We start from the raw sequence: 22645 nt of genomic DNA, 5'->3' as shown, positions 1-22645 counted from the left end.
GTCTCAATCTGTTGAATTGAGACGAAAAGGCGTAGTTGTTCCCGTTATCAATACCGTCTACCCACTTGATTTCTCGCTAAGATGCAGATTAGTCCAAAAGACTTGTTAGTGAGATGTCTACGGGCTTGCTCGTCTTTTTTTTTGGTTATAAAGCGAGGGTGTTCCATGAAAAGTAAATAAGATTAACATGATTAGTTAAGGGTAGTTGCAAGAAACAAGTCGTCATCGTCGTTTTTCAACAATTCACATATGTTCGGGTTAAGAGAGTAGAATGCTCAACTAGATCTCCGACGTTTGCAGTGAAGCAGCTTTTCCCGGAAGCTATTTTCCATAGTCACCATGCAATTTACGATACTCTAGTCAATATCTACCATTAGCAATAGATCTAGTTGCTAAGATTGCTGCGCGAGTATATGTCGCCGATACCACAATCTTATGCCTACTATACTTACATAGAATTAATCTCTAAGCTATTCCTTTTCCCCCGTTGCCTAGAGAACACACATTGATATATATTACGTGCAAAAGGGTCAGTTTACTTAAGAATTCCGACGGGTCTACCTATGCAACACAATCAGTACATCCTGTCCTGCTACGACAAAGAATATGCACTATAGAACCGCGTATCCGGTTATTGTTTACATAATATACCAAAAGTGGCGATGCTATACTGAAAGCGTGGAGATAGTGCCAACGAAGGGGTATAGCGTCAGGTACACATCTCCCTAACTACCCGCTGCTGACCGCTAGCTCCCGGACGTAGTAAGGGAGGCCCTAGTGTTCATCGCATAGCCTTGTGCTAGCTAAACATGGTGAATCCTGATATTTGGTGTAGATCTACGAGTGTTGGTAGGAGAGTTTCTTAGGAACAATCAAATCGCATTTCTTGGTGTATCATCGGGTAGGGCTAAAGGCTTCATCATGACCAGATGGCAACAGACCCATGGCTCGCAAGCGAAGAGCGTCATGTGAGAACTAGAGAATTGACAGTACCAGATAGAACAGGCTGTGATGATTACTTTCAGGCTCGACAGATTGGACTGCATGGGGGATGCGACCGATAGAGTTTCTAGCATTGGACAGCAATGACGTGATACTATATAAACGTTCAAGTCGAGCTACAAAAACGCCACAGCAGCATGCCGAGAGTGCCAGGGTGGTCAATGAAACAACGACATTACTGGCGCAAATGCCGTTATCCTCCTTGAAACATTACGGCAAATAACCCATGCTAGAGATTACCCCCGGACATCTGCCACCGGCCGTAAACCGCACCTCTTTCCCCACACCCCACAAGCCCTACCCGTTGACCTTTGGAAACTTTCCACCAACTATGAATATACCCAATAAAGCCACAAGGCGATATTTACATATATATTGACCAGCTTTAGCCGCACGGACGGGCGGAAACACGATTAACGAACATGCGGAGTCGGAGATTGATTGACAAATGGACTGGGGAGGGGGATGGTAAGTAAAGTTAGCGCCTGGGCCTTCCTCAATCAAATTAACGGAGAAATTCCAGGGCGGAGCAACGCGTCACTTTGATGGAAACATAGCCGCAAAGCCCATGTGAAACCACAGAAAAGAATCTGGGGTAAAGTTGTCACGGCTGGGCGGAATTATGGGAAAAAAAGGTTTATATATAAAGGGGTGGGGGGATGGGCATCTCGTATTTCCCACCTTTCTCTCTTCGCTCTTTTAGGTCCAGTTCTCTGAAAGTGAAAGAGATACGACGTAAATCATGTTGTTGAAGATAATGAAGCAGTTGGCACTGCCACTTGCCATCCTATCTCTCTGTACACCTCCCCCCCTCATCCCGCAAAACCAGTGTATCCCACTAACCCACACTTCCCCCAAACAGTCCTCTCCTTCGCCAGCGCCCTCCCCACCGATGCATCCCTCGAAACCCGGCAAACAAAATCTCTCCGCATCCTGCCCCTCGGCGACTCCATAACCTGGGGCTTTATCAACGGCGGCGGCTCCAACGGCTACCGCGAGCGCCTGCTCTCCGACCTACAATCCGGCGGCTACACCGTCGACTTTGTCGGCACCCAAAAATCCGGCACCATGGCCGACAAAGACAACCAAGGCTTCCCGGGCTACACCATCAACCAGATCCGCGGCGTCGCCGGCGGCGGCCTCAACCTGCGCCCCAACGTCGTGCTCATCCACGCCGGAACCAACGATCTCAACCGCGGCAACCCGTCGTCGGAGCCTGATGCGGATGCGCCACGCAGACTGGGCCTGCTGATTGACGATGTACTCAAGGTTGTGCCGAATGCGGTTGTCATTGTAGCCAAGATTATTCCGTCAAAGAGGGCTAGTCTGACGAATACTATTCGCACGTTTAATAATGCGTTGCCTGCGATTGTGTCGGCGCGCGCGAGCAAGGGCTCAAAGGTTTCGCTTGTGGATATGAGTGTTTTGAATCCTAGCACCGAGTTGAGTGATGATTTGCACCCGTAAGTTGATATTCTTGCTATTTGTAAGCAAGGATTGATGGGCTAACTGATGATAGGAATGTTGCTGGATACAACCGCATGGGAGATATCTGGTATGCGGGAATCAGGGCTGTCGCTGGATCTATCCCTGCTTAGGCTGATGTGGGTCCTTTGGACTTTTTGTATATAGATTGATTGATGATGAGGCTTGAAGGCTTGGTACATGGTATGATATAGGTGGATCGACGAAGAATGATCAATTCAATTTGATGTCCTGAAATCAATTGTGTCGTTGTTATACACGAGTGAAGTATCCTGTTAGACGACATACCGAGACATGTCCTATTTTACACTATCTTTTGATCTAATGGTTTATCCCCTGTCTATATTTGCAACTATCGAGGAACTAGGAAATATGTATTGTTTCTACTTGGCAATCTCAACGCCACTGGTAGCACCTACACATAATGTCAGTCTCGTACAACAGAAGAAAAAATCACAGTAATAACAAAGACTTACCCAACGCTCTCTTGATACTTCCATACAAAGCAAACTGACCCGCAGTAAGACCACCCACCATGAAAAGACGAGTAGGAAGGCCCGTGAATGAACCCCGGATGCCCAGCTCTCCAGCAATCTTGATCAAACGCGAGACGGTGCTCTCACCAGGAAGACCTCGTGTCTTGTTAATCTTGGACAGCATGGTATCAGCAGGCTGTGACACAATAGCAGCAGCGAAACCGGAAAGAAGACCAGAACCCAGATTGACAGTGGTCTGAGCACCATTTGACATAGTCGACTTGTCAAAAAGAGCGAAAATGGCTTCGGAAATCTTTTCGAAAGCAACGAATTTGGTGATTGTGTACGGGACCCTGTGATAGACATCAACTTCCCGCTCTGCTCCGCAGCAGTCTATTAGGGGGACAAGACATGCCAGGATAACTTACTGCTTGAAAAGAATAGGACCAAAACCCGAGTAAAAAGCCCCGACACCCTCTGTCCTCAGAATCTTCCCAAACCCACCAATCAATCCATTAGCAAACCCCGGCGTCGACACCAAGCGAATCCGCGTCGCCTCAAGCGGACACAGCGCAATCGAAGCAAAGAACTCGGCACAACCCGCAGAAACCGAGTACACAGCCGCGCGATGCTGGCGCGCCTTTTCCAGACCAAGCAGATTAATCGATTGTTTCTTGAAGAACTCGTAGCCGCCGAATTTGAAGGCGCCTTGCATGAAGTAGCCGGCGAAGGTGGGACCGAAGCCTGTTGCGAGAGCGCGTACGCCTTCGTTTTGGATGACCTGGCGGAACCCGCCGATCATGCCGCGGTTGTAGGTCGCGGGGTCGAGTTGGATCCGAGTCTTGACGCTGCGGAAAATATTGGTTTGGGTGAAGGGGGAAAGCTGGAGGAGATGAAGGAGAGACCTACACATCGACTGGTGTGAAAGCGCCGTGGGTAACTGAGCACCCCAGTGCACCGGCGACCGCAAAGCGAGCGTAGAGATCGATGCCCTCCGGGGCTTTCTGCTGGATGAGCGGAACCATGGTGGTTGGTGGTGGGTGTTGTAGTTGCGGTAAGCAAAAATTCGAGTCAAAGAAAGAAAAGGGGAGTAGGTCAGCTGGCGGGATTACAAGTTTTATGTCACTGCGCGTACATCACAGGGACAGCACGAATTAAAGTCGGAAGAAGAGGGAGAAAGAAGGAATGAGCGATTGCAAGGCCCCCAGCGCGCGCTATGTCGCACTTTGAGCCTGGACGACATGAGGGTAATGTGCGAGAGCTGCTTGGTGGGATCTACAGGCACCTGATTGCGTGTTTCGGGGTGGGATGTTCCGAGTACTTTGTTCCTGCAGCAGTTGCATATGGTCGAGAGAAGTATAGGCAGGGCGTTGTGAACTCCTGATGAGGTTGTTGCGTCGGACAGTTGGCTTAAGTCCACGCGTTAAGTCCGAAGCCAGCGATAGGAAGATGTCGGTCAGGTACCAGTAGCGCGAATTTACCGCTTCTATGGATGCTATCGTCGCCCGGTGCGTAGAATCGCCGACTACTAGATCAGGATGAGGCGCATCTCTGGTGGCCTTGCAATACGAGTCTAGAAAACAGATTAGGGCAGGAAGCAAAGCGAGTAGTGGGCGACCAGGGATAATGCAAATTTCTTTGTCAAAACCAGGTTGACATGCAAGTGCCATGATTGAATGTATGAATTCTTTGTTAAGCTGATATGTTGCTACCAGTGGATCCGTAGATCATCTTTTACCCTAACGCCGTCGCTTAAGAATTTAATGCAAAACGTTCACTTTCCGTGGCGCATGTCGCGTCTTGTCCTTGTTCCTAGCCCCTGCTTTCTTAGTTGTTACCCTTAATCCTTGGGAAGCATATCCTGCTCGCTGCCATCTCTTGGTACGTAGTTGATGCCGGCGCTCTCGATCAAGCCGATAATGTCATCGGGGAGGATGCCTTCGACCTGGGTCGCATACACACCCGGCTGGTAGCCCTCGAGGCGCTGGTACCTGGCCACCCAGCTCTTGGTGGTGTCTGCGACGGTGATGAGTCCTTCAAAGACTTGCGAGGTACAGTCGTTGATTTGCTCCGGGTTGCCGGTGAGCTCGAGAAACTCCTCGCAGTTGGGGCAGCCCTGGGACAGGAACTGCTGCTGGGTGCGGACAATGGAGCAGACCATGCAGGCGCGCATGTTGCGCTGCTGGTTTGGGGGGATGTACGCGCCGCCAGCCATGTTTTCGTTGGTGTCGGAGTCTCTGTCGTCGGGTGTGTGATTTGTGGACGCGCTGCTTGGGCCTCGACGTTGACGTTGACCGCGGCGTGTATTCGGTGAAGATGGCTCTGGTGGATATGGCTGATTCTGAAGATGGTAGGAATGGCTTGTGGCTGGTCGAGGAGGACGAGTGCCCCGGAGAGGAGATATAGGCTGGTCGAAGGTGTTGTAAGTGTAAGAAAACGGTGTGCTACTACTGCTAGTACTTTGTTCCACGGTCCCAGAAGCTTGGCGAGGCTGGCGGCGCTCTGGCTCTGGCGCTGGCTCTGGCTCTGGCCCTGACTCGTTTCTAGAGGGGTTTAGTGGCTCGCGTGAGGTTGCAGCATGGGCATGGGCATTGGAATTCTCCTCGTCTAGATACTGTTCTGGTCTGTTATTTTGATAGGTATATCTGCTATCTTCTGGTGAATTACTCGCTGCAGAACTGAACCCTTGATAGTCTCGACCAGGCTTTGAGCGTGTATCGCCTTTGGCCGTCGTCGACTTGACCATTGCAGTGCCCTTACGCGCCATGACGGCTAGTCGGGGCCGGGACCGCTGGCTGGCCTGTGGCGCTGGGGGGGGGGGACAATCTAGTGGCAAGGCGAGGCGAGCGAGCGAGGGCGGGACGGAATTGATTGATGACTTTTGGCGGGCAGTGCGGGCAACGAACCTTCTCGCCTTTTGTGGTGCGTCATTGTTTGTATCTGCCTCTTTTTTGCCTCTACTGCAATCGCCAACAAACTGCACCTGTGCCTTCCCGTTGCGCTTGTCCTGCAGTCGCAAGCCTGAGCATTCCACTGCTACGGCCCGTGCCGCCTTCCATCGACACACCATGGGGAGCCCGCCAGCTGAGGCTGTCCAGCTCAAGGACGAGGGCAACAAGGCCTTCAAGAACCAGGAGTGGGACAAGGCCCTCGAATTCTACACAAAAGCCATAGAGGCATACGACGCAGAGCCCTCCTTCTATACCAATCGCGCACAGGTACGCTGCCTGTTTGCCCCCCCACAAAGCCCAGCTGTATGCTAACTTGCGCTCTAGACATACATCAAGCTCGAACAGTACGGATATGCTATACAAGACGCAGACAAGGCCATTGAACTCGACCCCAACAATGTCAAGGTACCACATCCCCCACCCTTGGTTGCTCATCATGGCGCTCACCACGTTCCCCGCAGGCATACTTTCGTCGCGCCTCGGCCAACACGGCCATCCTCAAGCATCGTGAGGCCCTCCGCGACTGGAAGCTCGTCGTTAAGAAAGCCCCCAACGATGCCAACGCAAAGCTGCGCATGGCCGAGTGCGACAAGATTGTCAAGCGAGACGCCTTCCTCAAGGCTATCGAAGTCGAAGATGCGCCCTCGGCCGCAGAGGGCCTGGACCTCGAACACATGGTCGTTGACCCCTCATACGACGGCGCAAAGCTCGAGGACAAGATGACACTCGAGTTCATAGAGGACATGATTGAAAGATTTAAGAACGGAAAGAAGCTGGCCAAGAAGTACGTCTACCAGATCATCATCGCCGTCATGGACATTATCAAAAAGGAGCCCACCATGGTCGAGCACGACGTTGAGCAAGGCCATGAAATCACAGTCTGTGGTGACACGCACGGTATGTTGCATGAGTCCAATCTTAATCTAATACTTACCAACAACCCCAGGCCAGTTCTTCGATCTCATGGAGATTTTCCGCCTCGCAGGAAAGCCCTCGGAAAAGCATGCATTCCTCTTCAACGGCGACTTTGTCGACCGAGGATCCTGGTCCACTGAAATCGCATTGCTACTGTACGCCTACAAGTGGCTATATCCCAACTCCTTTTTCCTCAACCGAGGCAACCACGAAACAGACGACATGAACAGAATGTACGGCTTCGAGGGAGAGTGCAAGGCCAAGTACACCGAGCGTGTATTCAAACTCTTCTCAGAATCCTTCTCAGCCCTCCCTCTAGCAACTCTTATTGGCAAGAAGTACTTTGTGCTTCACGGCGGTCTTTTCTCCGATGATCAAATTACCCTGGACGACGTACGAAAGCTCAACCGATTTAAGCAGAGGCAACCAGGCCAATCCGGCCTTATGATGGAGATGCTGTGGACTGACCCCCAGACGAGCCCAGGCCGAGGACCCAGTAAACGTGGTGTTGGTCTACAGTTTGGCCCTGATGTCACCAAGCGCTTCTGCGAAAACAACGGTCTCGAGGCCATTATCCGATCGCACGAGGTACGCATGGGCGGCTACGAGGTTGAGCACGACGGACGTTGTATTACCGTCTTCTCGGCCCCCAATTATTGCGACAGCACCCACAACAAGGGCGCCTTTATCAAGATTGGGCCAGACTACAAGCTCAATTTTACCCAGTTCGATGCGGTTGCGCATCCAAACATCAAGCCCATGGCCTACGCATCACAGGGCATGGCTGGCATGATCTAATGAGATTTGCAACAAATTGGATTCTGTCAATGTTCGTAGCGACGCATATTTTGGTGTTCTTCGGCGCATCAGCATAACGGAATCGCTTGGGCTGTGTTTGATCTTTCGGGACTGGTTGGGATGGAATGCTGATATACGACTGTACTATAGAGACCTCAACGTAGGGTCGATTCCAAGTGTCGAAACTCATGACTGCATGAAGACAAGAATACAACTGTACTATTGACCCAGCATCATGAATCGCGCGTGCGTTGCCCCTCACATGCCGCCCCACGCGTTGTCTTCCTAATGTGGTTAAATCTGTTGACAAACAGGGGTTCGCAGCTTTCATCCGCCAACTTGCAAACAAAGCGCCCGGTGGATCGCGTACATCCACAACCCAGATACATACTGTGTGCTTTTGCGCCACAGTCATTTCTCACGATCCAAATATTAGCAATGTGAAGCTGACTTTGTCTGCGCAAACACAATGTCGCCATATCAACATCTCTTCTCCACTAATGCCGTCCTGGGTGTCTGGCGCAACCTCCGTAACACCAAAGATAACAACGATCTTTTGCTCACCTTACAGTACCACCAAGAAGATCTCCAGAGACAAAAAGGAAAGAAATATACCAAAGGGGGGGTTTCAGAAAGCACACAAGAGGTTTCAGATGGAAAGACAGTGGATGTGGGTGGAAAGAGTATAGGCTTCGTGGTACCATGGCGGGCGATGCAGAGCCAAAGACGGGAGTTGAAGGAAAGGGAAAAGGAGCTTGCTGAAGCACTAGTAGCACTTGCTGGAGAAGTCGCCTTTACTGGTATGTACTTATAGACTTGACATACTCGTCAATGTATTCGAATCTATAGAAGAGCGCGCATGCTGATACCTTGGTAGACCTTGCGCCAACCCTTCAGTCTTCTCTTACTCAGAATCCGCTGGTCCAAATTCGCCACCTCGCAGCCGGTCTATCACGGCAGATGTCCAAAATCGAATTTCAGATGATCGACAATGCTCCCTTCGCCAATGGCAAGAACCTATACACGGGCGGGGAAGTGGCCCAGAAGTTTCTCCCCTCCATCCAGACTCTCTTTGAGCAAAAGCCCGTTCCTCAGCGCATCATCTTCGAACTATTGATGGAACTGAAAGACCTAGTCTACATGGCCATGGCAGGCTGCTCAAAAGAATTCTTAGAGCATGGACTAGACAGCACAGGAACCAGCTCCCTGGAAGAACTCGACGACGCAATCGTACGAGCCATCACACCTCCACCACACACCCTCGAATCCCACCAGCCAAAAGAACTAGAACAAAGCCACAAACGCTCACTTCGCCGCAAAGCCTCAAGCCTCCTCTCCAAACCCCCAAAACAAGATCACCCAGCCCCATCTTTTCTCCTTTCCGTCCCCGAAGAACTACTCTACAACCTCGAGTCCCTCGAAACCACCGCCCTCGCATCCACCCAGCTCCCCCTCCCTACCCCGGACTTCTGCGCCCACGCCATTATAACACTGCGCCGTCTTACCTCCCGCTCGCTTCTATCCGACTTTTCACAGCAAAAGAAGAAGAGAGCGCAAAAATGTGCGGAGTACGCGCGGTGTACCAAGTGGGCTGGAGCGCAATGGCGGCAGAACGGCGGGTGTGGCCGGGGATGCAAGAATGAAGATGAGGACCCGGAGGGTTTGCCGAGTTGGCATAGGTGTAGTCGCTGGTTTGATGAGAGAGGCGGTGGGACGTGTATGGTTGGTGGGGGGCGGGCGGTGGAGAGGGAGGATGGGTTTGGGGTTGTTAGGATGACGGCGGTGTGATACGGATGAAGTGTGGAGATATACCCCTTTTTTGGACTGGCTGGTTGGTGTTTGGTGGGCGGGATTATGTGTGTATGTTACTTTTACGAAATAGTCTTGTGTATGAGATATGTGGATATTGTTTTTAGTGAATCCGAGAACTATATTTTTGTGATATCTATAAATAAAGGCCACACTGTCGTAGAATTATTATCATCGCTCAAATCAAGCATATACTTTAGGTTTTCAACCAGTAATCCCTTGCCTTACAATAACCGCCCCATTAGAACACATTCATAGCACCACCAACCATCCTCCTTCTCCTCCCTCAAACCCCCCACTCACCTCTTCCTCCTTGGATCCTCCCGATAAATATGCGTACCAGACGGAAATCTCCTCGCCGACTCCTCCTCCACGCCCCGCATACTCACATCTTCCCTACCCCCAGCCACCGCAGCCCCCACTCCATCAACCGATGTCCGACGACTCCCACTCTGCACCACAACCTCCCTCTCCATACCCTGTCGACCTAACCCATCCTCTTGCATCACCACATCCGGCCTCTCACGCAACACCAGCACCGTCTCGTCACTCGGGTCAGGCAGTCCAGCATAGCGTTCCGTAAGTTCCTCAAGACTGAGATCGCGGGTTGCTAGCGCTGCTTCTTCGTCGCGGATCAAGTCGCGTAGGTCTGAACATAGAGTGCGGATTTCTTCTGGTAATGTTGGGGTTGAAGGGGCTTTTCCGGTGGGGGATTGGGGAGTAGGGAGGAAGATTGGGTGTGGGGGTGTTTCTTCTGAATTGGGGTTGGTGGGGGCGGCGATGTGGGTGTAGAGTCCTATGCCTTTGATGGAGGGATTGGCGGTTGAGGTAGGAGGGGTTTTGAAGAGGTTGATTATGTCGGAGTTAGCGCGGGCTTTGTGGGCTTCGGGTGTGTTGTTGGTGATGCTGGTGGAGTGGGGGTCGGTTAGGGAGGACATGGTGGCGGTCTGGCATGTGTTAGTTGTGATCTCTTTAGTTTAGATGGAAGGAAGAGACGAGTAGAGAAATATTGTCAAGTCTTAAGAATGGTTATGCAAACTTTATGGTAATGTTTTACATTGATTATACTTGGCATCGTGTTAGAGAAAGAAAATCTAATGTTCTCATACAAATGACAAGAAGAAACTTACGAACGCACTTCCTACAGGTTTGTCCGCTTTCCCAGCCATGGCAATGTATATAGCGGCAATCCTTGATGCATATCATGCAAGGGCCCGTCGCGTACTAGCGGATGAAGTTGAGATAGAACCCATGCATGACAGCCACGCTAGCCCTAATTCATCATAGTCGACCGACCTCTGATCAACGCGTCATTCCCATGTCAATGTATTCGATCTACCTTCGATCTACTCCACAATGTCCGAGCAACGCGCTGAACGTGCAGAAGTGCTGACATCAAGCAAAAATGGCATTGGCTGCCATGTTCCCCGGAACGGGCCAACGTCATTGTACAAAATTGCTTTTGGCTTGTCCAACCAGGCAATGATCTCAGAGCCAAATAGCTAAAGAGAGCACATAGGAACATATTGTGACATATGTAGCAATCATGCAGGCAGCAAGGTTATTTAGGACTAGGATTTCCCTTCAATCTTGCTCCAGTCAAAAAACCTCAATTCTAACACCACGCATATCCGTAGCGAGATTCTCTTCAACTTCACCCAAAACTACTCCGTCTAACAAGCCAAACACCGACCGCTTCGCCGGCCCAGTGGAAACTCCAACAAACAGCACCATGCAAACCATCAAAAACACAATCGCCGAAAACCTCGGCAAAACAGTCTCTGGCGCCCACTCCCTCGCACCCGCAGACCAGCAATTCTCCCTCGAAGAAGTCCCCGACCTCAGCGGCAAAGTCGCCGTCGTAACTGGCGGCTCCGAAGGCATTGGCTACGGCTGCACACACACGCTTCTCTCCAAAAACATCTCCAAACTCTTCATCATCTCCATGAGCAAAGACATCGCCTCGGACGCCACCGCAGCCATCGCCTCAGAACTCGGCCAAGACAAAGCCTCGCGCGTAGAATGGCTCCAATGCGACCTCTCCGACTGGTCTGCCGTGAGCCGCACCGCCTTTGAAATCACCAAGAAAACCGACCGCCTCGACATCCTTATCAACAACGCCGGCCGCGGCATAATGACGTACCAACTCGCCTCCAACGGCGTAGACCTACACATGGCCGCCAACCACATGGGCCACGCAGTCCTAACCTCGCACTTGCTCCCCCTCCTCAAATCTACCGCCGCCACAGGCACCAAAGTCCGCATAGCACAGCTCGCATCCAACGCGCACCAAAACGCTCCTAGCGACACTTCTTTCGCCTCCTTGGAGGAACTAAATCAGGATCTGGGACCAAACGGCCAGTACGGCCGCTCCAAACTCGCAGCTATACTCTACGCTCGCTACCTAGCCCGCCACCTCGCTTCCTCGCATCCAAACCTCCTCGTCAACGCCACGCACCCCGGTGTAGTCGAGACGCGCCAGTCCGTCGAGCACATCCACGAGGCTTACCCACTTGCCGGCTACGGCGTCAGCGTCGCTTTAGCCCCGTTTAAAAAAACACAGTTTGAAGGCGCAGTTAGCACGATGTTTGCGGCGACGAAGACGGAGGTGAGTGGTCAGTATGTTTGCCCGCCTGCTATTCCTGAGCCTGGCAGCGCAATGTCGCAGGATGAGGAGTTGGGGGAGAGGCTTATGCAGTTGACGGAGAGTGTGGTTAGGGAGAAGACGATGGGGGAGAGTGCGGGGAAGGGGTGTCCGTTTAAGTTTTATTAGATTTCTTCTTTTCTTGTGTAGTTACTTGCCCAGTGCGTACATGGCTCAGTTGAATTTCAAACTTCAATTTCTTTTTGTTTTTGTTTTCAATCGCTCCTTTTCACACATCAGTATGTATCTAAGATATACCTTGCAATACCGAAATGTCGGGGACCAAGAATTCTACTTTATAGAAGAGGGTAGGGTGGGAAAAGTCATAAACTCATATGGCTCCATATGCCCGTTGGTATCGCTGAAGCGCCTTGACAAACTTATACATGCTAAAAAAAAAGAAGAAGAATTAACCCACTCCATAATTTCAAATGGATCAAAAGAAGAAGAAACTACGCAATACCCTCCATACCCATCGGAACCTGAAACCCGCTCAACCCCTCACCTGCACTCGTAAGGCGTGCACAAAGACTCAAAAAGACCACCGTCTCCGTCGCAGCGAGATAATTCAATGTATCCAGCAAAATCTTAAGATGCCTTGTGAAATTCTCTTCATACTTGGCGAGCATGTCGAACATCTTGTCGACACGCTGGGGGTCGTACACAAACTGCGTGGTGGGTCTATGTGTGGCATTGAGCAGCGGGGCAGCAGCAGCAGGGGTTTTTGAGGTTTTTGAAGTTTGGGATGGTTGGGGAGGTGCGAAAGTGGCGTTGATTTGAGCGACGAGGTCCGGGTCACCGGTTACGAGGTAGCGGGATAGCGAGTAGGTGAAGGAGGCGAACATGGAGCATGTTTGCATGATCTTGTTGTTGATCTGGGGGGATTTGTTAGCATGGGAAGTGAAGTAGGTGATGCAAAACTTACTCGCAGCAGCTTACTGTTAGTAAGCATGCATTCTTTCAAACAGGTTGCAAGAAAATCAACATGGTCTTGCATCAGTTCGTCTACTGTTCGCTTCACTTGAGGTCCACCGCTCTCATCCTCGTTCATCCTGCCCTTGGCCCTTGCGTCTTGGTTCTTCTCCTCGCTTATCCGCGACATCAATGAGGTCCAGTTGGGCTCAATGACCTCCGATGTACAGTAGTATGTAAGTTGTTGCACAAAGACCAGCATACGTGCACGAAGTGTCCACGCTCGGCGTTTCCACTGTTCAATACGAGGATTCCTTGACCGATGTTTCCAGGCGGCATTCTTGCCCTGCTCGCCCCAGCACTTGGCTAGGTCCGTCTCGAGGTGCTTTAAACTCAGGAGGTATCGGAAGAGTAATTGATAGCGCGTTAGTGTGACTCTGCTGACTACCAGTGACAGTGGGAATGGCATGGCGTAGTCAAAGACTAGTGCTTGGTATCCTGTGATGTTGGTATCATCTGTAATGGGCGCGGAATTTGCCGGCGTATAACTTGACAGTGTAGCACTAGCAGTTTCCTGATCCAGACCCTGGACATTGACAATCTTCATGAGCCAATTCGTCAGACCAGTATTGTTAATCTGGACCTTGATATCTTCCTTGTATGGGTCTTCGACGGCAACCGAACCAGCATGACGTGTAGCGAGATCCAAGAGAGATTGCAGCTTGCCGACATTAACGTGTTTAGCTGGCTTCTTGAGCTCAAGCTCACTCATTTCAAGGAAGTAGGTAAAGAAGTCAGATCTGTCGAGGAAGAAGTAGTGCTTCAGTGAACGCAGTCGTGCAGGGAGTTGATGTGTCGTAAGGAGCAGGTTGAGAAGCGACGAGTTTGCGTAGGCGTATGAGGAGTTGACATTGTCTAGAAAGCGAGGATCGTCAAAGCTAGTTGGCGCGTCCTGCACAATCTTGCTAACATCGACGCCTCCGCACTCGCGGACTACGTTGAGGTATTTGCCTGCTAGTAGTACTTTGTCCTTTACTGCTTCGAGCTGTGGAGGAACAAGGTTGTCGCGTATGGTATATCTCTTCTCCCAGTATTCATCCGTGTAATCTTGATCTAACCGCTCGCGCTTGATGCTCCTCTGCTCCTTGATCAAAAACTCGGAATGTGGGTCTTTGATGCCGCCGTGATGTAACCACTCGTTCAGCATGGCCATGTATGGTCTACTAGCTTCCCGTAGCAGAGTAGTCAACAGTGTGCGCGCTGCTGGATCTCCCGACATTGAAGCAAGGCGTTTTGTGACCAGGCCCAGTACACTTCCGCCTTTGCAGAGTTTCTTGGTCGTGTTGCCCCCTTCTCGTAACGATTCAAGAATATTCTCAAAATCATTGCTATCGTCGTCTGCCGAGTCCTCATCCTTCTCATCCTCCAGTATACCGTTTGCTTTCAACAATTCGATGCCTGTCGTGTAGAGCTGAAACAACATGTGACTTGTTTGTTTTGTATGTAAATTTAGCACGTGGAGGGTGAAGGATTCGTTGGTCAAAAGCTGGTGTTCGAGCTGGGCTACGAGCGTGAGATAGTCCTTCAGCAATCGGCGTACAGCCGCACACAGGGCATGGTTGACAGCACCGTACTCCTCCCTACTCAGAACCTCAACACAGGCTTCGACAGCAATGTAATGGGTGGCAGTCTTTAACATGGACTTGGTCAGGTCGCGCAGACTCGGGTCGAGGCCGGGCATCAGACGAAACTGGGGGCCCACCAGACGCTCCTTCTCTTCATGTGGGTTGTATGCATCGCTGAAGCGAATGTACTGCCCTTCAAAGCCCATAAATACAAACAGCAGATCCTCGAGAATCGCCCTCTCCTGGGCCTCAACTGACAGCTGTGCGAGTGGTGTAGGCTGCAACGACACGGGGGCGGTGGACGCGAGGGGAGGCATGGAAATGCGTGTGGCCAGCGGGGCCGTCGTATGCGGTACCAGCGATGCCTGTGGTTCCCATGGCGTCTGGGGCTCTTCGGGTTGCGACTTTTGCGAGGCAGCACTCCGAGACGGTCTCTCAACATCACGCGCCGGTTTCTCTGCACGGCTTCGAGTACTCGGATGGCTCTCGCTCGAGGACTTCAGCGGCGTCTTGATGCGCCTGACCTCGGTCTCTCGCTCTCGCACCTCGCGCTTTTCGGTACGGCGCTCGCCCGTGGTGGCGCCAGTTGCGCGCATGGTGGCCGAGTGCTTCTTCGCATGCGGTGCTGTGCTGGTGGTGCGGCGATCGTGTTCTTCTCCAAGGGCGACGCGGGGTCGCGAGGCCGACGAGTGGTTTGCATTCACGGAGCGACGTTCAGCCGTAGACAGGGATTTCATTGTCGGAACGGTGCGCGAGGACATGGCGGCGGGGAGAGCACTCCATAGAGGCTGAGCGCTATTGTGTTGCTCGTTGCTGCGCTGGGCCCATGTTTGGGCTGCAGTAGCCGTGTTGATCTTGGTCCCGCTTTCCCACGCGTCACTGCGCGCTACTCGCTAAGCGAACCATGACGCAGACCGGCCTGGCACCTGTCGCTGCTGTTGCATCGCGCCATACATGCTTAGATCCGTTGGGCTGGACGTGGCTATATATATAAGTATATGTATATATATTGTCTGGGCGTGGACACTGCGTCCTCACACTACACGCCATGCCTAAAAGAAGATACGACCAAAGAACCTGGAACTGTACATCTATCTCTTCTCTCCCCTAGCCTACATATGTTGAACCCAGAAACCAATAGAGAACAATGCTTCTCTCGAGTGCTGCTACGCGGTACAAGCGCTACATTTCATGCCAAACACGGGCCTCATGACAAAGAAAATGTAAAAAGAAAAAGAAAAAGAAGGAGCCAAGGTATACCCAAAACGAGACTGGGGCCATCCAAGTTGACCTGAAAAACTCCTTGCCAATGACGCGGTCACAAATTCACATCAAACCTCATATCGTGCTCTCCCCCGACCCGTGACTTCGTTGCCAAACAGACGGCCTGCATCGACGCAGTACCTGGCCTCTCCTTGGCCGTCTCTCCCCACTTCACTGCCCCAGCATACCAGCACTGCATCCAGAATACCGCCGAGGACACCTTCCATGGCGCCTAGAGCACCCCAACCTATTGCTGCACTAATTAGACCAACAACGTAAGCATAAAGACTGCCCTTGTAAGGCACCGTGCCGTTGCCTAATTGAAGCATGCGTGCGGTCGAGACCCAGCCACCAAAGCCGAGTGCTAGCGTGATGACCCAGCGGATGGCATGGAGGAGGAGTTTGGCGAGCCTGTACGACTGTATTGATGGTCGGCCATGGTCCTTGAACGATCTTGGGCCGAGGGTCGTTGTTGGGGATCCTGCAGAAATAAAATTCATTTGGGAAAGACCCAGAGCAGCCTGATTCAGTGGCACGCCGTGAATGGACGCAAAGGTTAGAGTGAGTGGGTTCGTCAAGGCAGCAATCGGAGTCGGCATTATCGAGTAAGCGCACATGCTGATCATGCCGGCAATTCTCCTCGGGAGAACAATGAGCGGCAGGCGAACTACAAGGGAAATGAGCGTTGACAAGCAAATCGTGCCAGCCATGGTATATGTCGCGTGGCTGAGCGAGGCTTGAACAACGGTCCTGGGAGAAGGCGCCGGCACGCTGTTGCGATGAAAATACCACTGAGAAACCGTTGCTGCTGTAGTCGCCCTCTGCACACCTGCAATGACAGCCAAGGTCCAGAAGTAGTCCAAAAAGAAAGCAATACCAAGCCACCATGTGCTTGCATCGATGATCCACCGAGACTTGTTGCCTGCAAAGTGACCCCCAAGAAACAAATGTGTGAACATGAGAAGCCACAGCCAGGACCAGAGAATGACAGCGGCCAGTGTTGCAATGCCCACAAGGAGCAAGGGAAACTGCGCCCTCAAGATTTCGCTAGAAAACTCCAACATGCCCGTGGCCTTTTCCAGTGAATGACGCGCCTTGAGAATGGTATACACCCAGGAGCCAGCCAATATTAATGGGCCAAACGAGAGCCAGCGCATCATCCGATCCTGAATGCTGTCGCCATGCCAATACCCTTTGAAACTTGACACAAAAGGGTAGAAGAAAAAGGACACGGAGATGACCGGCACTGCCAGTAGCATCAGGCTCACCAAAGGCCGGGCAAAGGACCGTAATAGGGATAGCCATAGAACTCCGACTATGACTGAGACGAGGGAATAAACACCAATCAGGTGGAATGACGAGTGCAAGACGGTGTAAATGGTGTCGCCCAACGGGTTCTTCTTGTTGGGTGGCGACTCTTGTAGAAATGAAATGAACCATGTGCCCAGAATGGCACACTGGACGATTATGAAGAGCTCAGCCCAGAAGAAGTTATGGCGCGGCGCTATCGTCGGGTTTTCCGGTACGTCATCGGGAACGGTTTGGCGATCCGGACTCATGGGCCGTGGATGCTCAAGCAGGGTATCCTCGTCGGTCTCCTGGGGTATGGGGAGGGTATTCCGGAGCTGATTGCGGCCGCGTTTTTGCCTTGGCATATTTCGAAACTGTTGGAATGATGGTGGTGGTTCGTCCTGATGACCTAGCAACTCGTCCCGATCCACCTCTTCCATGCTCTCTCGATCTGTTGATTCGAGCTCGACATCTACCAAATTGCCTCTCCCCCTACTGCTGCGATCGGTGGTTTCGGACAAGGGAACACTGGATTCCCGCTCTTCGTCGTGTGATTGTTTGTCGGTTGTAGACCTTCCACGCGCAGGCTTGTCGCCTATCCACGAGCTCTTGATTCCCCGCCCCAAACCATAAGCCGGAGAGTCGTGGTCGCCCCTGTCTGCTTCTATGGTATGATCTGATCGTTGGACAAGGTCGTCTTCGACCTCTGATGATTCTGACAAGTTGCTTGCGCCAAACTGCCGCCGTGAGCGCTGCAGGGCATAGTGGTCTGCCATTTCCCGGTCGTGCTCGACATGATCGTCTTCTTCCCGGAAATCATCGGTAGCGGAGTAGAACAGGGGGGCGGGCGCATTCGAGGTTCGGGAGGCAAAAGTGAAGCGGCTCATGGCCTGTGAGTTGTAAGGGTTAGGCATGTTGCGGCGCTGGAGGTAGGTCTGGGCAGCGCGCGATGACGGGCGTTGCCTCTCGAGGGTGTTGCGGGTCGAGGTTGAGTCTGGCTGGCCGAGCGACAGGCGGGACTGCGACTGGGAGAGGAACTTGGATGCATCTGTGAAGCACGCATGTCAGTCACGCGAGTGAGGCAGAGGACCCAAGACACGAGGCGGTGGCCTTGTCACATGTACCTGATAAGGCGCGGGACTACTTACATTCGGAGAACATGATGGGCTGGGACGAGCGATGGGCGGGATCAGAAATAAGTGGCTTTGCAGTGGCGGCCCGAGCCTATGTACTGTGGATGCAGCGCCAGGGCAAGCATGCAGTCGGGCGAGAGGTCAGCGGTGGTGAGGCGGTCGAGCGCAAGGGTACCGTAGTACGAGAGGCAGGCGCGGATGACGCAGTCGAAGAGACATGCAGCCTGACGCGACCAGGCTGAGTGATTCAGAATGACGACGGCCGGCGGCGAGTGGTGGTGATGGCAAGGTCCAGAGAGTATGTAAGGTGGTGGGAAATAGATTACTAGGGCGCTAGGACATGGGGCGCTATTGAGGCTGAAGCTATCGGGCGAGTTGCTGTCGATGGGCGTTGCTCATCGTCGCAGAGCCAAGCCAGTGCGCGTCGGGTTATCGATAGCTGTCGGGGCCGACATCCTCGTGAACAGGACAGGACATGTACCCACGCGCCGCTATCCTCCCTAGCCTGCACGCTGCCATCCACCCAGCCTGCTAGCTACCCACCTTTTTCACGTTGGCTGTTGCCTGAAGTTCTCGACACGACTGTAGATTTCGCATGTGAATTTCTTTCAGAGGGCGCAGCCGTATTCTTGGTGCCTTCAAAGTCCAGCAGGACCGTCCGGAGATACTTCGGCTGGCATGTCAAGTAGACATGCCGAGTACCAGCCACAGCGAAGAAATAAAAAAATAAATGACAGATGCGACAGACATGCCATCAACACTTGGTTGGGACGGGACGTCCAAGTCTGCACTATTTGCATTTGCAGTTACATCGTGGTTCGCCGTCTCCTTCGACTCAAGCGGCTGCCGAGCTATGACCGCATTCTTGAACCCTGACCTGACCTCATCTGTATCCCCATCGACCCAACTTTCTCCCGTCAAACCCGCTAACACGCTTCTCACCTTGCCAACTGCTCGTACCTGCACAAAAACCGCGTCTCCAAACACACTATAGCTAGCCTCTCTCGCACGTGGTGTAGAGCATCACATAAGCCACCCTCCGAGCCCCGGCTCCCATACCCGCCGTCGCACGGCGTTGCAGACGATCATGGCTCAACCATGGGATTACATAGCAAAAATCGTATCCCTAGGCGACTCCGGATGCGGTAAATCAAGTGTATGCGACGACGATATCAACAACATGGCCTGCTCTTCCCCAGCGCTGACCGAGTGTAGCTCACAGTCCGGCTGTGCGAAGGCCGCTTCTCACCACACCACGATGTAACTATCGGCGTAGAATTCGGCTCGCGCATAGTCCCCGTCGGCCCCCCAGCCTCATACGCCCTCAACATCAATAACCCCTCGGCTGCGGCCCAAGCACAAGCCCCCATCTCCCCCGCGAAACAAAAACAAGAACAAAAGCACATGAAGCTGTCGCTCTGGGATACCGCCGGCCAAGAAACATACAAGAGCATCACCCGCAGCTACTTCCGCGGCGCCTCAGGCGCATTGCTGGTCTTTGATATCTCGCGCAAAAACACCTTTCTCTCCGCAACCTCGTGGCTGCACGATCTCCGTCAAATCGCCGAAGAAGGCATCGTCGTCGTCCTCGTTGGCAACAAATCCGACCTCGCCTCCGAAGCCGCCGCAAACAAGCGCCAGGTCTCGCGCGAAGAAGCAGAAGAATGGTGCAAAGCAAACGGCGTCATGCAGTATGTGGAGACGAGCGCAAAGAGCGGAGAGGGCGTCGAAAGAGCGTTTCTGGAGGTTGCAGAGAGAATATATCAGAATATTGAGGCGGGCAAGTACGATTTAAATGATCGAAGGAGTGGTGTTAAAGGGCCTGGGGGTGGAGGCGCGAATAGAGGTGGTGTCAATCTTAATGATGCGAGTAAGAAGGGGAAACAGCAGGGTTGGGGGAGCTGTTGTTAGGTTTTATGATGGGGGGTTTTTTGTTGCATGGAAACGGGGAATTGGGAAATGGCACTGTTCTGTTTTTTTTCTTGCAAGATATCATAATGAGGGATGTTTGAATGTATAACATCATGGCATGGCTACCTCTTTTTTGGCTACCTCGAACGGGTTTCAGGGGGCGATTGCGGCGCCCACTACATAGGTATAGTATGCGTTTGTTTCAATAGAGATATTCATTCATAATACCTTCAGTTTTTTCCTCATGCCTCTAGTATTCGAAATGCACAATGTTACACGGGGTTTGTGTGCCTCTACTTCTCCAAGTTCGGTCTAGAGTTAGAGCGAGTGAGATTCTTTAAAGAGACCTATAAGAGTGTTACAAGTAACAATAGAAAGGATCCTCTCCCTAGGGATGATAGTATAATGGTTAAGAAACCACTTAGGATACTAACTCGAAACGATGTGTTACACGGGGTTGGGTGCTGATACTTCTCTAAGCTCGATCCAGGTTAGAGCGAGTAGGAATAGATAACTAGCTCCGTAAGGGTTGTCTAGCGATTTGTAGTAGCAAGAAATTATATATGTAACCAGAGGTTTTAACAAACACTAATCTATATTTTTACGCACTGCCATCCTAGATAGCCAGCCTTGGCGGCATGGCACATTACGTGACCTTAAGCCCCGCAATAATCATCATTCTGACGTGGACGTCTATAGGCCTTCAGCCGTCTCATCACTTGTCAAGGAGAAGATCCTTGTTACTTGTAACAACATCAGTGACATATGGTACGATTAAAGAGCTTGAGAATAAGCTCTCTATTTAGGCTGGTATTGGCGGAGATGATTACGAAAAACAATCCTGACATGGAGACTACTTACCACGCTAGACGTATTACACTGAAGCTCGCATAAGTCCAGGTGCACCGTCTAATAATAAGGCGGGATCTAAGTTTCCATTAGGAACCAGCTCTCCAAATAGACATAGTAAGGATTGAGGCTTTTTCTCATTCAATTCCACGAAGTTTCTCTTTAAACACGCTTAGAAAAGTATTTTAGCTTTTTTCTTAATTATAAGCTGTGATACAGTGGCCCAATACCTATGTTAACGAACTGTAAGTATGGTTTCGAGGACCTCTCTTCTTAACGTCCTCCTTTAACCACCCTATGGCCATTTCGCCCAATCGACTATTTCCTGTTTGTGCCACTATGCCATCATAGCTCGGCAGGATCCTCTCTGTCTCGCCCCATTGCTTGACTGAGCCTAGGCTCATGTGTACCAGGTGCGACGGCCATCCCGCAAGGTTGTCCAGAATGTGCGTGGCATAAACAACTGTACACTCTCTCTCTTCTGTCTCATGCTTCAGCCAGCCTAAAAACTCAGCGCGACTTAGGACATCCAAATCAACAGTGATTTCATCGAGAAACAATATCGTCCACGGTCTCAGCAGTCCCATTGCGAGCTGTACGCGGCGTCGCTCACCATCTGAGACTGCATGCAATCGCCAATTTGTATCAATATCGAGCATAGTGACGAGCGCATCTCTTCTCTCAGGATAGTCATTCCCGCCTACCGAGCGGAGTAGTTCCATCACCTCGATGTCGTGACGGACAATAGGATTAGTGGCCCATTCAAGACCAAGGTACGTCACGCCTGCGAGGGACTCTTGGAAGGGATCTATGCCACAGATACGGATGGTTCCTGCTGGGGGGACTCGTGTCCCTGAGAGAAGCTTTAGGAGGGTAGTTTTGCCAGAACCATTAGCCCCAATAAGCAGGGTGCGTGATCGAGGAGGGAGGTCGAGCGTGACGGAGTGAACTCCTGTAGGATAGCTAGGGAACGTGAATGTTAGGTCACTGACCTGAATGCGGGGTGGGGCGGGCATTTTCGATCGAGCCAAAATAGGATTGATCATTAGTTGGTAGAAGGGGCTTAGATTTGAATTTGTAATAATTTTAAAGCATGAAAGGATGTTTCTGAATGTCCTTAGTATGCCGTCGCGAGTGCGATATTTATATCCATACACAACGTGTGATATAAACGACAAAAAAGCCCCTTAGGTCAGCGGTGAGAAGAACGTACACAGTACTTATCGAGATACTGTAATCAGCCGCGTCCGAAAGCATTGACAGGGGTACGGCAGGGATCACAACTAGGTATAATCAATGTGGCGGTTTAAGTAAGTCTCTACATCAGGGATGTCACACGGGGTTGGGTGCTGATACTTCTCTAATGCTCGATCCGGGTTAGGGCGGGTAGGATAACGTGAATAGCTCCGTGAGATTTGTCTGGCGATGCAATGGAGTGGGCGTGCTTGTAAGATAGATAACAATAGGTTTGACAATTCCTAATCTATATCAAATAGACTAACAAGTATCAATCTTATGAAGTTAAGTAACTANTAAGAAAGTACAATTTGAGTTGACCACAACGAGAGTAATAATGAAATCC

The 22645-nt window shown here is 51.5% G+C and overlaps 11 protein-coding genes across 11 annotated transcripts; 5 read left to right on the top strand and 6 right to left on the bottom strand.

Moving 5' to 3' along the window:
* Nucleotides 1-1424: 1424 nt before the first annotated feature.
* Nucleotides 1425-2600, top strand: COCCADRAFT_26229 (carbohydrate esterase family 3 protein; the record flags this gene model as incomplete). The annotated part of the gene is made up of 3 exons (XM_007714040.1): nucleotides 1425-1470; nucleotides 1865-2465; nucleotides 2522-2600. The coding sequence occupies 3 exons, from the start codon at nucleotides 1425-1427 to the stop codon at nucleotides 2598-2600; spliced, it is 726 nt and encodes a 241-aa protein (XP_007712230.1).
* Nucleotides 2601-2870: 270 nt separating this feature from the next.
* COCCADRAFT_26228 (uncharacterized protein) lies at nucleotides 2871-3988 on the bottom strand (the record flags this gene model as incomplete). Its single annotated transcript, XM_007714039.1, has 4 exons — nucleotides 2871-2902; nucleotides 2964-3316; nucleotides 3392-3811; nucleotides 3873-3988. The coding sequence occupies 4 exons, from the start codon at nucleotides 3986-3988 to the stop codon at nucleotides 2871-2873; spliced, it is 921 nt and encodes a 306-aa protein (XP_007712229.1).
* Nucleotides 3989-4803: 815 nt separating this feature from the next.
* On the bottom strand, nucleotides 4804-5178 carry COCCADRAFT_96081 (uncharacterized protein; the record flags this gene model as incomplete). The annotated part of the gene is made up of 1 exon (XM_007714051.1): nucleotides 4804-5178. One exon carries the CDS (start codon nucleotides 5176-5178, stop codon nucleotides 4804-4806), a length of 375 nt encoding a protein of 124 aa, XP_007712241.1.
* A 2104-nt stretch (nucleotides 5179-7282) lies between these two features.
* On the top strand, nucleotides 7283-7627 carry COCCADRAFT_96034 (uncharacterized protein; the record flags this gene model as incomplete). The annotated part of the gene is made up of 1 exon (XM_007714050.1): nucleotides 7283-7627. The coding sequence occupies one exon, from the start codon at nucleotides 7283-7285 to the stop codon at nucleotides 7625-7627; it is 345 nt and encodes a 114-aa protein (XP_007712240.1).
* Nucleotides 7628-8096: 469 nt separating this feature from the next.
* COCCADRAFT_4995 (uncharacterized protein) lies at nucleotides 8097-9415 on the top strand (the record flags this gene model as incomplete). The annotated part of the gene is made up of 2 exons (XM_007714033.1): nucleotides 8097-8427; nucleotides 8505-9415. 2 exons carry the CDS (start codon nucleotides 8097-8099, stop codon nucleotides 9413-9415), a joined length of 1242 nt encoding a protein of 413 aa, XP_007712223.1.
* Nucleotides 9416-9735: 320 nt separating this feature from the next.
* COCCADRAFT_95968 (uncharacterized protein) lies at nucleotides 9736-10374 on the bottom strand (the record flags this gene model as incomplete). Its single annotated transcript, XM_007714049.1, has 1 exon — nucleotides 9736-10374. The coding sequence occupies one exon, from the start codon at nucleotides 10372-10374 to the stop codon at nucleotides 9736-9738; it is 639 nt and encodes a 212-aa protein (XP_007712239.1).
* Nucleotides 10375-11168: 794 nt separating this feature from the next.
* On the top strand, nucleotides 11169-12209 carry COCCADRAFT_4993 (uncharacterized protein; the record flags this gene model as incomplete). The annotated part of the gene is made up of 1 exon (XM_007714032.1): nucleotides 11169-12209. One exon carries the CDS (start codon nucleotides 11169-11171, stop codon nucleotides 12207-12209), a length of 1041 nt encoding a protein of 346 aa, XP_007712222.1.
* A 323-nt stretch (nucleotides 12210-12532) lies between these two features.
* On the bottom strand, nucleotides 12533-15378 carry COCCADRAFT_96073 (uncharacterized protein; the record flags this gene model as incomplete). Its single annotated transcript, XM_007714048.1, has 2 exons — nucleotides 12533-12955; nucleotides 13006-15378. 2 exons carry the CDS (start codon nucleotides 15376-15378, stop codon nucleotides 12533-12535), a joined length of 2796 nt encoding a protein of 931 aa, XP_007712238.1.
* A 570-nt stretch (nucleotides 15379-15948) lies between these two features.
* On the bottom strand, nucleotides 15949-18331 carry COCCADRAFT_36717 (uncharacterized protein; the record flags this gene model as incomplete). Its single annotated transcript, XM_007714047.1, has 2 exons — nucleotides 15949-18218; nucleotides 18319-18331. 2 exons carry the CDS (start codon nucleotides 18329-18331, stop codon nucleotides 15949-15951), a joined length of 2283 nt encoding a protein of 760 aa, XP_007712237.1.
* Nucleotides 18332-19390: 1059 nt separating this feature from the next.
* On the top strand, nucleotides 19391-20214 carry COCCADRAFT_36716 (uncharacterized protein; the record flags this gene model as incomplete). The annotated part of the gene is made up of 2 exons (XM_007714046.1): nucleotides 19391-19459; nucleotides 19519-20214. 2 exons carry the CDS (start codon nucleotides 19391-19393, stop codon nucleotides 20212-20214), a joined length of 765 nt encoding a protein of 254 aa, XP_007712236.1.
* A 1079-nt stretch (nucleotides 20215-21293) lies between these two features.
* On the bottom strand, nucleotides 21294-22079 carry COCCADRAFT_4989 (uncharacterized protein; the record flags this gene model as incomplete). Its single annotated transcript, XM_007714031.1, has 1 exon — nucleotides 21294-22079. The coding sequence occupies one exon, from the start codon at nucleotides 22077-22079 to the stop codon at nucleotides 21294-21296; it is 786 nt and encodes a 261-aa protein (XP_007712221.1).
* Between the last annotated feature and the right edge of the window lie 566 nt (nucleotides 22080-22645).

This window comes from Bipolaris zeicola (genome assembly GCF_000523435.1).
Source record: "Bipolaris zeicola 26-R-13 unplaced genomic scaffold scaffold_73, whole genome shotgun sequence".
NCBI classification, from domain to species: Eukaryota; Fungi; Ascomycota; class Dothideomycetes; order Pleosporales; family Pleosporaceae; genus Bipolaris; species Bipolaris zeicola.
The sequence above is the reverse complement of the archived record's forward strand: the minus strand, read 5'-3'. Positions and strand labels throughout refer to the sequence as shown.